The 18,357-nt window shown below is 39.5% G+C and overlaps 1 protein-coding gene across 6 annotated transcripts in view; it reads left to right on the top strand.

Moving 5' to 3' along the window:
• dntt (deoxynucleotidyltransferase, terminal) overlaps positions 1 to 18,357 on the top strand; it is a 122,489-nt gene that overhangs the window by 61,901 nt on the left and 42,231 nt on the right. For 5 of the 6 annotated variants that reach the window (XR_009064581.1, XR_009064580.1, XM_057847871.1 and 2 more), the window contains 2 exons: positions 12,568 to 12,816; positions 13,845 to 13,928. Coding sequence is in view for 4 of the 6 variants with exons in the window: in XM_057847871.1 (XP_057703854.1) it covers positions 12,568 to 12,816; positions 13,845 to 13,928 (333 nt within the window). In the remaining 2 variants the exon portion in view is untranslated. Of the gene's footprint in view, positions 1 to 2,084; positions 2,354 to 12,567; positions 12,817 to 13,844; positions 13,929 to 18,357 lie in introns of those variants that run through there. The other variant, XM_057847874.1, reaches the window with a different exon arrangement.

Here is an 18,357-nt window from a genome sequence, read left to right on the forward strand (position 1 = left end):
ACATGCTGTTACAACAGTGTTCCCACCATTTGCAGCCACTTGTTCCCTACAGGCAGAGCAGGTGAAGTTGTGAAAAGCATGTGTGAACACGAGGTAACATTGAAGTGAGATGGTGACTTCAGCTGGTGTTAAAGAGGTTTTAGGTGGCCAAGAAAGGAAAGTAGGACACATATGATGATCCTTCATGTCGGCTCGGTAGAAAAGGTGTAAAGCCACTGATTTAATGACATAACAAAAGTTGCTGACTTTCTGTGTAACCTTGTCTTTGGCAAATATATCCCCAAAGACTCAATTACACTCACTCAGGTAACATTAACTCAGTCACCGACATTGACAGCGATAGACATCAAATCAATATGAACTGGGATGATGATGATGGGAGGGCTGTTGAACAAATGTTCATTCGCTGCCACACTTCCAGTTCCAAACAGGCTTATTCATATTGTTGGTCATATTGTCGAGATAAATCATAGTGAGATTATCGGGATCTTCAAAACATGCCACCAAGGAGATTACTTCGTTAAAGCCGGATTAATTCTCATTTGCACTGTTTGTATTTTATTTCGACTGTTACAATGTTTTGTTGACCCTTGCTAGTTTGGAATAGGCTTCCATTTATTTAAATATATGAATATCTAATTATGTACTACATCTGCAATGTTTTTTCTTAATTTTATTAATTCATATTTTTCTAACAAGGCAGCCAGGCTGGCAGCTAAATATGCTGCAAAAGGCGCCCTTTTTTCCCTCTGAACACCTGCCCCCCAAATTGTCTGTACACGCCACTGCCAAGCTTCTATCAAAACATTACGTATGTCCTCTTAGTGTTGAACGTTGTGCTATGACCACGTTATCTTAAAAAACAACCCAAAAAAAACCACTGTGAATAAATAAAAACTGGAGGAAAAAACATTTCAATTGTCCCCCTCCGACTCACTACTTCTTAGAGGCAAAGCTTTTGGGGGGAAGATTATCTTTGCGCCTGCGTCATTCTATGTAATTCCCTCTGTAAACCCCGGCAAGAGCTTGCTCTCAGATGTTTGCTGACATTACCTGCTGCTTGGGAGATGATTACATACCGCCATTGGGCTAAACAGTCCACTGCGTTACTGACATCCACTGACTTCACGACATCCTTTTTTTTTTCTTTTTTTAAGCAATGCGAGTGACTACTCTTGATTTATTGTTTGTATTTTATACTGGAGGGCCCCAAATTTAAGAGTAAGGAAATGCATTTAACTCATTGCCCGGAAAGCAGGCGACTGTGCACCGTCAGCTCGCCAGATCCACATAGCAATCACGCCCGCTAAACGTCAGTGCGGCAGATGCGGCGGGGGATTATCAATCTGACAGTCCAAACCCGATAGCGGGTGGCTGTGCGCCGGATCTGGTTTCAGCTCGCCAGGTTCATATAGCAACCATGTCTGTTGAACGCCTCAGTGCGCCAGATGCCGTCCGTATCGTCAATCTGACAGTCCAAATGATAAGTTACGCACTTGCCCGGGGAGGACCGTGCAGACCTGACGCGTTAAAAACCTGAAATGTAACGTTCGGCGTGTTACGTCGCAACAGCACACATCTTGAGGCAGGCATCCGCTGTGACACTAAACAGGAGAACACACAGAATTCAGGACACGTCATCTCGGCGTACGGAAATTTTTAAGGTAAGTGCTTCATTCATAGTCATAGTTGCGTTTACTTAACAGCTAAACAAGTTATTCAAGGGAGCCTTACTAAAATGGCCGGTCTATTAAAGTGATCTACCATGTCTGCAAGTTAAGTAATTCAAAATTTGTTGCATAACAGATGGAAGGAGAAAGCATTTAGTCTGTTGCTGTAAATGTGTCAATGTTTGAATACTATTATTCAAACTGAGCCCCTCCTCGTTGTGTTTGTGTATTTGTGTCACTGCCTTGATTGGACAAATGGGTGAGCCTGGGACCAGGTGCCGCTGATCATCGTCAGCAACTTAATTAAACCGGTCCTTGCCCTCAAATCATCGGCAGATCAACAACTCACCTACGTGACTTTCAGATAACAAAGAATCTTGAGAAGAAGAAGCTCATTTTTGTTTTTCTCCCTAGATGCAACACTGCCTGCCTGCCAGTTCTATCCCCAAATTGCCCACCGGATCCTTCGGACACTATCTGCCACTCCCTTTCATCGTCAATGAACTCTTGTTACCACCGCTAGTTTGCCCCCAGAACCTTACCAAATACAATATGTTGTTCACAGTCTAAAAATGGGTCATCTTTAATGTGGAGTTGCTGTTTCCAGTTAAAATATTTTGTGAAAAAACAGTGTTGTATTGTTATGGTGCATGAATATGTTAGCACTAATAAATGGCAAGAAAAAGAAGTGCTGTTATTGCTTTTAATGGACAAATTTAATTTGCAATATAAACACAGTACAGTATGAACAAAATCACTGAACAAAATAGACGTCGGACTTAATACTGAAAACGATTTTGATACAAATCTGACCCAGACTGGCTAACATGTGTGCCATTTCCGGGCCATACATTAGTGTAGTGCCTGCTACTTTGGACCAGTTCTGGCCCAAAACTGGTTGCTGATCCGACAAGTGAATCCCTACTGAGTTTGGGCCATTGTTCAAAAAGACACGTGTGTGGAAGTCATTGACAGCGCTACCCAGATAGCAAAATATAACTGTAGCGGACATGGGCCAGATGTACTGCAAATTTCGGCCTAACTTTGTGAAATCTATACGCCCCAGTCAGAGGTTGCGCTAGACTTTTTCGCTGTCTGTCATTTTGACTGACGGTCATAAAAATCCGGTCATAATCTATTTTTACACGTCACTTAAATTTTTAAAATGATAATAATGACATATTCAATAGCAGTGTTGCTCAAAAGCAGTGCGTTACTTACTCAACTCTGAATAAATTGAAGAAACTACCAGCCATGTTGTGTCTACTCTCTGCTCTGTTGATTTGTCATCCAAGACTCGGAGTGCGTTCAGGTTTGAGAATAGCGCACGTACTTCTGACTCCAAGCTGTTTGTCCCTGCTCATTCACTTAGGCTACGTTCATACTACAGGTCTTAATGCACAAATCCGATTTTTTTGTCGTATCCGTTTTTTTGGCGTGCCCGTTCAGACTGCTTTTGTCCATTGAGACCATTCAAGTATTACGCATGCGCTCTAATTCGCAGTCCGACACGCGCCGGTGCGCAGAAGCATCAAAACAAATGACAAGTCATCCGTCATTCCAGAGATATCATATTTTGCTTTTCAAAAGGTGGAGACAAATAACAGACATAAATAATCCCCGTTTAGGCTTATATTCACTGTTTATATGGATCGATAACATGCACGCACTGTCCGTGCATGTCACACACACATACGGGCAGTTTACCCCGACTCTCCAAGACTGGCTACAGCCAGACCCCTCTCCCGACTCTCGGCCGTTTAGGAAATGTTGAAATATAGCTCACATAGAGCAGAGAGAAAACCGATCATTCTCATGCTTATCCTCAACCCATTTTTATTTTTTATGACTGTTGTCAAGCCCGGCCCTTCCCCAAAAGCCGTGTTCACTGCAAGCTAGACGCTAATAACGCACAGCTGAAATCGGATTTGGGATACTGGACGGTACAGACCGCCGCGACAGTCTGGAAAAATGTGGCCCAGATCGGATTTGAACCACATACAAAAATGACCCAGATCGGATTTGAAATGGTCCACTTCTATGCGACTTGTCCCGTTCAGACCGTCAAGTTAATGCCTGACTCGAGTCGGAAAAACACGAAAAAATTGGATTCGTGCATTAAGACCTGTAGAATGAACGTAGCCTTAGACAATGCTCTCCAAAGCTTCCTAACGTTTCCATGTTTGCTACACCTGAATGCTAGTCCAGACATTTTTCCGAGTAAGGCCAACGACGTCATGCATCAAGAGAGACAATAGCTAATTAATATGCTCACTCGCCATCCTGTGGTCTGGGGTGTGAATTGCAACCTGTCAAAATGACGGATGGACTTCAGTTTTTTCCGTCAACGTTTTAAAAAACCAGTCAACGACGGAAAATATTCGGTTAACGCGACCCCTGGCCCCAGTGTCTTTTTATCAATAGCACAAACTCCCCAGAGAGCAAAATATAACTGGAGCAGACATGGACCAGATGTATTGCAAATTTCGGCCCAACTTCGTAAAACCGCCCCAGTGTCTTTTGACGTTCAGCAGGCGTGGGGTCAGTAATTGATTGTCACTTGCTGTACAAGAAAAAGCCACACCCCTCTAGTGACATTGCGGCAAATTACAGAGCAACATGTTCCCTTGACACAGAACTTTAAATGCTCAATAACGGCGTAGGGTCTATGTAGTCGCTCCGCGCAGCGGATGACAGCCTTCAGGGTGCGCGCTGTTGTTACATCACAAGCCGAACGTTAACTTTCAGGTTTTTAGCGCGTCCGATCTGCATGGACCGCCTCAGACCAGCGTAACCTATCATTTGGACTGTCAGATTGATGATCCCGGCCGCATCTGTCACGCTGAGGCTTTCATCATACTTGATTGCTATGTGAACCTGGCGAGCTGACGCCGGATCCGGCCCACAGTCACCTGCTATTGGGTTTGGACTGTACGATTCATGATACGGGCCGCATCTGGCACACTGACATTCAGCGGGTGTGATTGCTATGCGGATCTGGCGAACTGAAGCTCGATCTGGCACGGAGTCACGTGCTATTGGGGTAGACATCCTCTCCATTTTGACTGGAAATTCTTTCATTCTCCCCACCCAGTCAAAATGGATGGGACGTCTAAGCGTCAATGGCACTGAAAGATGAGCATTCACGTCTATTGTTGTCAATGGCATGCAATGAGTAATTGGTCCATCTGACAGTCATCAAAACTGTTAATGCTTTTCTTGTAAAAGGAAGTGAAAATCTTGTGGGAAAAATGAAAGTAAATTTCATTTGCAAGCTCTCGTATTTAAAAAAGGGCAGTTTTTAAATGTATCTTTACGTCAAAGGGATTCTAATTACAGGTGACTTCTTTTATACTGCCCTTCTAGTCACTGACTATTCAGCACAACACAAAAGAAACTTGAAAGAATCTGCCTCCCTACCTATTGGAAGGTGAATGGTTATCTGTAATTGCAGAAAGAAGGAAGGCAATCCATGGGTGCACTCGAGGGTGACACCTGGAAATGTGGCCTTTAGCTGTGCAACAAATGAGTTTCTCACCATGGATAATGAGGGGGTTTAATAAAGAGAGTACAGGAAAAAGTTCTTTGCGCTTGCTGTTTCACAATGTACTAGCAACTTTGATGGAGGGGGAAAATGTTACATTTTGTGAACGTTTATGATTGGCAGCGGTTGCTTCATTTTTTTACACTTGAATGATTGATGATATGTTACTTAGAAATGCCTGCAGTCGCAAATTTTATCGGATGATCCACTGTCAAACAACTGCATCAAGCATGAATGAAGCAATATCACAGCAAAAGAATTACCAGCCCCTGAGAGCTCCATATTTCAGCTCTTCAGTGATATTTTTTTTTCCCGTTTCAATGCTCAAGGTACTTCTCTTTCTAATATGGACTACATTGTATTTTCTAATTCTTTTATGTTCATTCAATTCCATTCCCACTTATTTTCAGTGGTACCCATCAGCGCTCAACTTACCTCCTCCAGCACACTGACATCTTATTTGGCAAAGATTCCCATTATCTGAAGAGAGAAGCTTTTTTTCCATCGAATAAGCTTCAATGATCTTCCATGGCTGAACTGGGGGCCTGTCGGACTCTCTTATTTTCAGCCGTCTTCTTTTCTCCCACTCTCAAATTAAGTCAATGATCCTCCCAGTAGTTTCTGTTTTAACTTGCCTCTTTTCCCTACTCTCAATTATTGCAACAATTGCTGTTCAAAAGCTGTTTAAAACTTAATTCAAATGATCAATTCTAAGATTAGAATGAAAGAGGCTCATCATCACTCAAGGTCATGATTTAGAACATAAATATTTGATGCCATTCGCAGTAAGACCGCACTCAAATGAATCATGGTTGAGGAATCAACAAACCAATGCATTGCAACAAACTACTTCAATTAAATTTGTACTTGAACTTAGGACATTTAATTAGTGGAACCTTTGGCACCAGAGGATAAGACTGAATGAAATGATCTACACACATTTATAAACACAGCTTCCCGTATGCTCCTTTTCAAGACATACTGTAATCTTTGCAGCATTAAATGATAAAACTAAGGTCATCATCAGCATGCTGTAATTAAAGAATAACTTCCCTGAAGTATTTAAAGTGTAATCACTGCCTGAGAAGGACCAGAAGCAAAGAAGATTATTTTATCGGCATAGAAGGGAATTTAGGAATTACGGACGACTGAGAGAATAAAAATGGAGAAGAAAGTGGGAGCAAGTATTGAACCTTTGGGGATGTTTGAAAGGTGAAAGTCTAAATTAACATCCTGAACTCTATTAGAGAGGCTGTTAGATAAACAAGCTAACCGATGACCCCAATAGAATCTACAATTTATAGGAAGATGGAATGATCCACCAAGCCAGATGCTTTCATTAGGTACATGAATAATGATGCAGACATTTTTTCTTTGCCTCAGTGCAGGGGCTATCTTTTATGACTTCCTTTAGCATACCCAAGCACAAACACGAAACCCTTTTACGCACTTCAAAAGGTTATGCGTCTAAAATGGTGACATACTTTTTGAACTTTAAATAAATAAATAACATATATATTAATACTTAAAATGGCAGCCACCATCATAAGTAAACTGAAATATTTATACAGTGATCCCTCGCTACTTCGCGCTTTAAACTTCGTGCCCTCAGTCTATCGCAGATTTTTTTTTTTTCAATTAAATAAATAAATACAATATTTTATAGCGATGTCCCGATCCGATCCTGTAGTCAATCACTCTCCCTCCGTCTGCTTTTATTGGTCAAGCAGTTTGTTAAAGTTAACTATAATTGCCAGAGATGCTTTGGAGTGCTTAGTTTAAGGCACCGCATGTGTCAATCATCGTTTAGCTTGTTAAAAGTTAAGTGTGTGTAAGTGAGCAGTGTGAGCGGATTTGCGTGGACACATTCAATGAAGCATTTATTAAAGACAAGCATTTTTCTATGTTATTCTTGTTTAAAAACAATTCGTTGGGACTGTAACATGTTTAAAACTTATAATTATTAATCCGTTCGGGTTCAAAAGGAAACATGGAACCGATACGTGCATATTTGCATTGAAGGAATTATTACTTAAGTAACAAAGCTTGAACTCAACAATGTTTTTATGCTTTATTGACTCATTGAAAGCCTTTGATTGGCTCAATCATAGCAAACTTTTTCTTATGTTGACACAAAGGGGGGTGCCCAAATATATCATCCATATTCTAGCCTACTGGTATGCAAATCAGCTTGTTCACAATAAATGGGGTAGCACGATTTCTTCCTGCATCAAAGTAAGTAATGGTGACCAATTTGACATTAAATACAATGCAGAGAAAAGTAACATTATGATTATACGATCCAAAGAAGATAGGAGGGCCATATTCCCTCGCTTCCTTCTGGGGAAAAAAAGCGTTGAATGTCTGCAATGAGGCTAAATATCTTTGCCACTTTATAACAGCTGATTTGTCAGATGACCGGGACATTCACCGTCAATGCAATAAACCTGCTTAAGCAAACATGCTTAAGAGAATTTTTTTATGTGTTCCTTCCACGTGAAAACATCACTGTTCAGGGCATATTGCACACCCTTCTACTCTGCTCACCTGTGCACCAGGTACTTAGCTAAGTCCATGCAGAGGCTATTTATATAATGATGCTTTGAGGCTGTTATTGCGTGTGCCTAGATGGCATAGCGCCAGCCAATTATTTGTCAGTTCTGGGTTATCCACCTTTAAAGCGCTATTAAGAAATCTGATGTATAAGTTCATGTGTCGATTAAGTGAGTCTGAAAATAGTATTTTAATGAAAAAAAACGGACCCTACAAATAGTTATGGACTCAGGTCAAGCATGTGGCATGGCGCCATTGGCGTAAAAGCCATTTTTTGTTGGTTTGTGGGCTATGGACACCTGGTATGACTCCTGAATAAAGATCATATATACAGTATATATATTACATTTGAAGTGCTTAAAACCATTTACTTATACAGTAGTACCTCGACATACGATCGCTTCGACACGCGATATTTTCGACATCCTACGTAAAATTTGACTTGCCATTTGTTTCTACATCCGAGGACATGCTCAAAATACAACGACATGACAGCAACGCAGACGAATGTACTTCGGATTTTCTTGTGGGAGAAATCAATACAGGTTCCAAGAAGGTTAGTGCAGGTGGTGAAGGGAAAAAGGTGACGCTTACCTGGAGGGTCCTCCCAGCGACGAAACCCCGAGGCGCAATGAAGCTGAGGGCCGGTGTTGTGCCGAAAAATGCACCTACTGTGCGAAATGCACCTCCTGCGGGAGCGCGCACGCGTCACTTGTACAGCGATTAATCTACAGGTTTTCACTACCATATCCCTATAAGAATCATGAGATTTAATAGTTAAAGCAGAGTACATTTATTCATATGTTAAGTGTGGTGTGATGATGAAAGCAAAGTCCGCAGAAAACGCCTCGTGTTTCGTCTGTAGAGAAATTTTATTTGGCTGTAATAAGGTCTATGGAAAACACATAGCATTTTTCAGTACATATTCACAATAAACGAAAGTCGTTTCCTTGTCCATTGATTGGTGTGGAGAGGCTGTGTTATTTCGATTGGTAAGAAAAAGCCGTTTTATTTCGCCAAAGTAAATACTTTTAACTTGTTCAAAAGTAATTTCTGTACAGGCTCGATGACAATCCAAACAATGATAGAAATCATAGAAGTAATTAGTTTCATTGGTTCGAAATAATTTGTAGTCTAATTGTTGTACGAGTGAAGGGGTGCATTTCACGCAGGGGGTTTCTCAGCAGCCAGCTGCGGCTGGGAACCAGCCTAAAAGCCACTGGGGAAGAAACCGCGTGGCTTCTAACTGCTGGACAGCCAGCCAGAAAGCCTACTTCTCAAGAAAACATTAAAAGTGAAATTAAACACTCGAAAGTAAACGAAGGTAAACGCTCAACCGCATCGCTCCCTCTCTGTCACGTCAGCCACGCGGTGTGTTCAGGTACAGCAACAAACGTCGGCCACATTAGAACCGGATACGTTACATTATTACAGGAATTAATATTATTATTATTTGATTATTCCAGTTTTAATTAATAATTTAGGTGCTTTGCTATGTGTAATTGCCATTTGTTATTGTACCAGCAGTATTTATTAAGGATTTAGTGTAGGTTTTCGGGCTGTGGAACGAATTAATGGAATTATAATGTATTCTTATGGGAAATTCCTGCTCGACATACGACCGTTTCGACTTAAAAACAAGGTCCTTGAACGAATTAACTTCGTATGTAGAGGTACAACTGTACATATATACATATGCTTTTTTTTTTTTTTCCCTTTTAAATTTTCCTTTGGGGAAAAAGGGAGAAAACATGTCTTATATGTATCCCTTTCAAATGCTAAATATGAATAAATACATTAAACACACACAACTATATATGGCGGAAAACAGCCATAAAAAGAAGGTAAGTAATTAAATTTATTATTTGATATGTGTGTTCTTTTCAGCTTAGAATCATAACTGATGTCTAATATTTCGTTTGGAAAAAAAAAAAAAAAAGACCTGAAAAGAGCTATATAAGTATAACACCATTTACCATTAAAAAAAAAATATTCACTCGCATAATTCAAACATTTATACAAATTACATCACAATGAAAAAAATAGTGTCTATAAATAAGTCACGGATATGTACCTCATAACTATTGCTTAATTGTATTTACTTTGTTACTGTCACATTTTCCCTGATATGTTAGATAAATAATCGATCCAAACAAAGAACCAAACAAAAAAAAAAAAAACGTTTAAAAGGGTAAATATATAAAAAAGAAAATCTCGACCACTCCTTGATGTCTGCGATTTCTGCATCGCGACCCTTGTTATATTACCATGTTTGACCCATAAAATCCCCCCAAACCCCGGCTCTGGCCATTCACAGCTGTGTCTTGACACTCAGTGATACATGCTACATGAATTTTTTGGATCGAAACAAGGTAAGTACGCGATAATATCTCGTTAAAATCATGGCATCTTTAATTATACTCTCTCATGCTCTCACCTCCAGTTAGGGTTTTGCTGTTTAAAAAAACAACAGATTAAATGCCCTCCTGTTCAAAATCACTCACTGGCCACTTTATTAGGTACACCATGCTAGTAACGGGTTGGACACACTTTTGCCTTCAGAACTGCCTCAATTCTCCGTGGCATAGATTCAACAAGAAGCAGGAAGCATTCCTCAGATAGTTTGGTCCATATTGACATGATGGCATCACACAGTTGGTGCAGATTTGTCGGCTGCACATCCATGATGCGAATCCCCCGTTCCGCCACATCCCAAAGATGCTCTATTGGATTGAGATCTGGTGACTGTGGAGGCCATTTGAGTACAGTGAACTCATTGTCATGTTTAAGAAACCAGTCTGAGATGATTCCAGCTTAATGACATGGCGCATTATCCTGCTGAAAGTAGCCATCAGAAGTTGGGTACATTGTGGTCATAAAGGGATGGACATGGTCAGCAACAATACTCAGGTAGGCTGTGGGGTTCCAACGATGCTCAATTGGTACCAAGTGGCCCAAAGAGTGCCAAGAAAATATTCCCCACACCATTACACCACCACCACCAGCCTGAACCGTTGATACAAGGCAGGATAGATCCATGCTTTCATGTTGTTGACGCCTAGTTCTGACCCTACCATCCGAATGTCGCAGGAGTATTCGAGACTCATCAGACCAGGCAACGTTTTTCCAATCTTCTATTGTCCAATTTCGATGAGCTTGTGCAAATTGTAGCCTCAGTTTCCTGTTCTTAGCTGAAAGGAGTGGCACCCGGCGTGGTCTTCTGCTGCTGTAGCCCATCTGCCTCAAAGTTTGACGTACTGTGCGTTCAGAGATGCTGTTCTGCCTACCTTAGTTGTAACGGGTGGTTATTTGAGTCACTGTTGCCTTTCTATCAGCTCGAACCAGTCTGGCCACACTCCTCTGACCTCTGGAATCAACAAGGCATTTCCGCCTACAGAACTGCCGCTCACTGGATATTTTTTCTTTTTCGGACCATTCTCTGTAAACCCTAGAGATGGTTGTGCGTGAAAAGCCCAGTAGATCAGCAGTTTCTGAAATACTCAGACCAGCCCTTCTGGCACCAACAACCATGCCACGTTCAAAGTCACTCAAATCACCTTTCTTCCCCATACTGATGCTTGGTTTGAACTGCAGGAGATTGTCTTAAACCACAGGTGTCAAACCGATTCCAGAAAGGGTCAAGTGGGTGCAGGTTTGCTTTCTAACCAATGAACAGGACACCTTTTCACCAATCAGATCTTTTACATGTGTAATCAACTTTGTCAGGTGCTGCTTGTTTCAGTAGGAAGTTCATTGGTTAAACTCTCTGCACGGTATCAGTTGGAACAAAATCCAGCACCCACTTGGCCCTTTCTGGAATCGTTTTGACACCTGTGTCTTAAACCACGTCTACATGCCTAAATGCACTGAGTTGCCGCCATGTGATTGGCTGATTAGAAATTAAGTGGTAACGAGCAGTTGGACAGGTGTACCTAATAAAGTGGCTGGGGAGTGTATATCTATCTATCTATCTATCTATCTATCTATCTATCTATCTATCTATCTATCTATCTATCTATCTATCTATCTATCTATCTATCTATCTATCTATCTATCTATCTATCTATCTATACAGTGGGGAGAACAAGTATTTGATACACTGCCAATGGGAAAACCCATTGGCAGTGTATCAAATACTTGTTCTCCCCACTGTATATCTATATATCTATATATATATATATCTATATCGCTCTCTCTCTCTATATATATATTTATATATATATATATATATATATATTTTTTTTTTAATGTACATAAGCGCCACCTCTACTTCGCGGATTTTCGATTTTTCATTATTCGCGAAAAACGAGGGATCACTCACTGTATATGTTCCAGTTGACAAAAACTCACAGACTACTGTATTGAATGTATAATCACCTTGGACCATTAATTAAGGTATCTTTAGGACAATTTTATGTCTGCAAACACCAGTCATCATGTAAAGTTAATTTAGGCACTTACTCTATAAAGTCATAGGTTTAAGATGAAAGGTGACTTTGTTTGCCAATTCCTATCAGGACCTCCAAATTCACATTTCAGCAGGGTAGACATGCTGTTCTTTTTTCACTCGACTGCTGCAAGAATATCTCTATATTTCTTTATGAATTATAAATGCAGACTTTGACTCTTCTATATACCCTAAATCTACACTGTGAACTTTAACTTGTAACAAAAAAGTCTTCCTGCGATCAGAATATCATTTCCAACACACAGATATATATTCAAAATGATCATTTTGACCTTGTAACAAATCACTAATAGCCAGTATTTTTTTTTGGTCATGTTTTCTCTTTTGTTCAGGGAATTCTTCTTTACTGTGAATACCAGGCCTCTACTTTCCACATGTCCAAGCTGCCATGCCAGTCATTTGAGGCAATGGACTATTTTGCCAAATGTTTTCTCATCCTGCGCTTGGAGGCTAGCCGAGTGGATGGAGGTCTCAGCTGTGCTGAGGGGGACAACAGGGGCTGGAGGGCAATTCGTGTGGACTTGGTATCACCACCGATGGATCGTTACGCATTTGCTCTCCTGGGATGGACTGGATCCACGGTACGATGCAAACAAAATAGAATTTTTAGAAACAAAAGAAAACCTTGAAATAATGTATGAGAGAAAATCCAAATCAATAATCACTTTTTCATAAAACCTTATGGCCCATTTCTGCTAAAGCAATTGGCTTTTCTGTGTGACAATAATAATGTAGGAGATACAAAAAAAATTGTTGTGGTCAGTGTTGTTTTTGGCAGCTCTTTTAATTATTGTCTTAGTATTTTGGAAGAAAATACATACTGGTCTTGGTCATATTTTAGTTATTTCAAAATGTGTTCGTCGTCGTCTAGTCTTAGTTGACAATTCTCAAAATCATCATATTCCTCATTGTAATCCAAACTCGGCAAGAAAACAGCACATTATTTGCAATTAATTAAAATTTACCTGGACGCCACAAACCGTATGTAAAAAGGTTTTCAAGAGTTTAAGACACTTAACGAGTCACTGCGCTAAATGCTCATTTGAACGCAAACGCTATGCTAACGCTTACAAGTTAGTTTAGTGTGTGATGATCCCTCAGCATAGAACTTTCAAGGCTAAAGCAACATGGCATAGCCAAGATAGGAAAACAAAACCTCCAAGAAGCACCTGACACGTGTTTCACAAAAGGTGCCTGGAATGTGCACACGCTTGAGCCTGTGTGTTGGTGGCGCAGCACGTCACGTGAGTGACACTGCCAAACACTGCTCAAATGCGTGCTAACTGCACATACAATAAGAAAATATCACACATTGCGAACTTATGACGGAAACTATTGCAAATTTTCATCTCGTTCTCATCTCGTCAGACGACAACTGGAATTCATCTCGCTTTGTTTTAGTCTCCGAAGACAAATTTTTAGGTTGTCATCGTGATGTCATCGTCCTGAATAAAATAGTTTGTTGACGAAAATATTTCATCAGTGTCATCGTTGACGAAAACAACACCTGGTAGTGGTTTTATGCAACCATATTTCTTCCATTAACAAGAAAAAAAGAAGATATTCTACTCTATACTCCTTTTTAACCACTTGTTTTCTTTCCTTACAGCAGTTTGACAGAGATCTGAGGAGGTTCGCTCGATCAGAGAGAAGGATGATTTTAGACAATCATACTCTTTACGACAAAACAAAGGTACTTCTCTTTACTAGGGGTGTATCAGTACACACAGGTCAAGGTTCGATACGTACCACGGTACAGGGATCATGGTTTGATACGGGTTCTTCAGGGCTGCTTCTGACCAATTTGGCACTCTAGGCAACATATTTGTTGGCACCCCCCACCCCCTATTTTCACCACATATATTTTAACACTCACACTTAAAAAGCACATTATCTCTTTGTAATTTATTATATAAAAAAAGACAAAAATGAACAAGTGCAGAAATTAAAAGAAAATCTCTAATAACTATTCAAAAGCACCAATAAAAAACACTTAAAAAACAAATGAATAAAATAAATTACAATTGTTATTACAATATGATTAAAACCCACCCACACAAACCTATATAAAGACACACAGAACACTTTAAAATGCAACTTATTTTCTCACCTTACTCACCTTGTCTTCACTGATGCAAAAGTATCTATTGGACTTTCATATGACAGTTGTTTTGGAAGGTGCACTTCTTTCCTGGACTTGGTGGGCTTGGACTTTGTGCTGATGTGGATAGGTTCGCTGTAAAAGATGGCCAAGGATGTACAGAGGTAGAAAGAAAATATTTGAGAAGAGCATCTACAAAGAGAAGAAAGTGGAATGTTACATTATGTTAGTCAAATAGCTGTTGACTGTGAAACCAGCATGACATTACCATAATAGCGCCTAATTTCTTGCAGCCTACTGTACCTGTCTATTGAATCCGGCCGCTACCTTTGATGGCTGTAGTAAAAAAGAAAATAAATTCTTGAAGCACTGCAACTACACAGGACTATCCAATAATAATAAATTAAATAATATATGATAGCAAAAAAAAAAAAATTAATAAATTGAATATTTTTTTTACATGACCGTGATCGCCATTTTAACGAATTAATGACACATTTAATAACAAATGTTTGCATTTAAATCCATGGCACTTTTAGTCCCCCATACCACAGAACTTTGAAATTATTAATTGCATATTTAATGGTGTATTTATTTAATTAACCTTGGCACTTTTAGGCAAGGCAAATTTATTTGAAAATCACAATTTAACACAAGGTAAAAGTGGTTCACATCACATGAAAATAAGCAAGACAATGTTAGTCCCCCATACACTTTGTCCAAATTTCTCTAAAATGGGAGGGGGAGTAAATTTAACTGAAACTAATCCACAGCTGGCTGAATACTGAAAATATTTCTAAAACAACAGCTTGGCTAATGATACAGTATAAATTTGCTGTAGCAGTAAGTCATATAAACTACGTGCTTATGCTGTTGAAAAAAATCATCACAACAAACCTCTGTTTTTCTTCACGTTTATACTCTCTTCTTTCTTTTTCTTCTGACCCGGTGGGCTTTTGTCTTTTCATGAAGTTGACTTGTCACCGTAATGTCGCTCAATTGCGGAGGCTAAAAATAGCACCTTCAGGTAGCTCGCTGGTCTGCTGGGTAGTGAGACTAGGAACTGTGGTGAAATTATCGCATCAGAGGAAAAAGTGAAACGGGCAGAAGGCACGCTAGAAAAATGATTTCATTATTATTTAAAGACTTATTACGAACGGTTTTGTTGTTCTTTTTTCTATTATTTTGTGTAATTTTTTGAATACTGCTATCATCAAATATTATTTGAATATTTTTCTTGAAGCCCTTTTGGACGCTGCTGCGCCCTCAGGCATTTGCCTAGTTCGCCTTATGGGCGGCACATGTCTGTGTTCGGTACAACAGGAAAAACAGAGTTATTTTTTTTCTATCACAGCATTTGAAAGTTGAGGTTGATTCTATTAGCTAAAACTAAAAAGCAGCTTTTATTAAAGCACAGCATAAATAGAAGAAAACAAACTTGCGGATTTGTATATTTATTGTTTTAACATTCTTTAATTAATAGTTTTACTGAAAAAATATACAACACACCCTTTGACTGAGGTACAGTTAAAGTCAGGTAACACTCGCCAGCTGGCAACAAAAAATAAGATTCAACCATTTGTCAATGGTGTATTACACACAGTTAACTGTAAACAATTACCAGTGAACATACACCACCATATAAGATGTATTTTTATATTGGCTAAAATTAGATAAAAAGTGCAAATCATTGCAAAGCTAAAAAGTAGCTCTTGCAATAGTGCAAAAATAAGTACTTACTCAGTGTTTCAATAACTTCAGCGTAGGGCTAGAGCAAAATAAACTTGATTTGAAAAAAATAAAATGAACTTCAAAAAATGTTAGTTTGCATTTGATAGTTCCCACTCTGTACATTCGCCATAACTTTCCTAGTAGTGGGCCTTTCTTCTTTTTCCCATAATGTTGGTTGTTGGTTTAGGCGCATTACCTCTACTGCCTCCTGGAGTGGAGGAGGACTAACGACTAACGTATTTGCTCTCTGTCTGTGTGCACCGAACAGTGATGTCGTAATGTGACGTATGGGACGAATACAAATACTGTTGCACTCTTACTCTTTACATATCACTTGATACTGGCAATACACCAGACAAGAACTCTGCAGTGTTCGTTATAAATTCAGAGGTAAAATAAGTACTGTGAAATTCGTCAATAATTTCATGCTTTACCATACAGCAAATTCAGAATATTTTTTTTGGTTTTGTTTATTAAATAAATTCTCTATAGCCCCTTTCAGATATACAACGCACTCTGGTTAAATCCCGGGATTTAAACGGGTAGCCCTTATGTCTGAAAGCAAATTAATGACACGGACATTAACCGGATCGCGGTCTGTGTGAAAGCAGCCGTTTAATTCCCGGGTCAGAGCACAAAGGCTCATGCCGTATATATTGGCGGGACGATCGTCATTTTCTCTTTCATTCGCAGTAAGACATAAAGTGGGAAAAAAAGCATCGCAATTATCAACATGGCAAACTTCAGATAGCAAAATTAACCTGGAAACATAACCAAATTAAATTGCTACTAAATCCTGCGTTACTGTACACGGGAATTTAGCAGGGTATTAGTCCAAAAAGGAGCTTTTGACTGACAGAAATGTAATCAGTGTTTTAAAAATCGCTTGCTAAAAATATGACCTACAGATTTGCTAAGCAGCAACCAGAGTTGATATTTTCTAACACGAACAGCAAACACTCTGTAGTCAAGCTATGATCATTTTTGATTTATAAGAAAAACCTGTGTGGCGCGGGTGGCCTGTTTATATTATCGCGGCATAGTTCAGAGGTTTTGGGTTCAATTTTGGGCTCTGAACTTCCTATATAGAGTTTGTATGTTTTCTTCATGCCGGTGTGGCTTTTCTATAATGGGGTAATGACCTGTTCAGGGTGCAGCCCGTGACCCTAGTGAGGATAAGCCATACAGAAAATGGATGGATGAAAAAGATTTTTTCTCAACAGGGCTTGTTTTTCTACCAATAACATTAGAAGAAAAAAAAACACTCTTCCAAAACTCAGGACGGACAAGAAAGAAATATTCTAGCTAACCGTCAATCTTTAATGCAGTCATTTCTGAGCTTGTGCGTATTGCAGCATGTTTGCATTTATTCTTATTTACAATGCTTAGAACTGAGTAGCGTTTCTCAACTATAAAACCGATCAGCGTGAAGATTGACATCGGGGCCGCAACACTGTCACTGCAATGGCCCATCAGCGCCACCCTAGGGACAGAGGTCAGGGTCTCGGGCTCACAGGGTGGCAATTTCATGACAGTTTTATACACAACTCGCCAACTCAGATGGTGTTTATTAAAATGCAAGGACAGAGCAGACCTGCTGACAGTGCAGTCATCCGTGCACTGAAGTGGACAGTAGAAGTCACACAAAACATATTTAAACAGTGTATGAGCTGTTATGTTGAAAACACAAAATGTGCAACCATAGACTTCATAATGTATTGATGGGGCGTGGGGCTGCTTAATAGGGGGTCTGCATTTTTGGCGAGGCCGTCAAAGCTGAACGAGTGGATCACAGACAAAGAGCTTGTTTCGTTGAAAATTCTTGTGAATAAATGCTTAAATCCCTGAATTCTTTATAGATATGGAAGTAAAACAGTCTGGATTCTTGCTTGAAAGCAAAAAAAAAAAAAAAAAACGTGCAGTAAGCATTTATTTTACGTAAAGATGTCGAAGTACCAGTACCATGCTAGTCTGTTGGTGAATGTAGCTAGCCTGACGTAAACAGAGCTTTTCCGGTAAAAGCTCTGTAAATCGGTCTCGATTCTTGGTTAAAAGAAAAAAAATAAACACGTGCAGTAAGCATTTATTTTACGTAAATATGTTGAAGTACAATGCTAGTCAGCCACCTGATGTAAACAGAGCTTTTCCGGTGAATATTCTTGTGAATAAATGCTTAAATCTCCGACTTCTTTATAGATAAGGACGTAAAACAGTCTTGATTCTTGGTTAAAAGCAAAACAAACAAAAAAAACCTGCAGTAAGCATTTATTTTACGTAAATACGTCGAAGT

Source organism: Corythoichthys intestinalis, chromosome 10, assembly GCF_030265065.1.
Source record: "Corythoichthys intestinalis isolate RoL2023-P3 chromosome 10, ASM3026506v1, whole genome shotgun sequence".
In the NCBI taxonomy this organism is placed as follows: Eukaryota; Metazoa; Chordata; class Actinopteri; order Syngnathiformes; family Syngnathidae; genus Corythoichthys; species Corythoichthys intestinalis.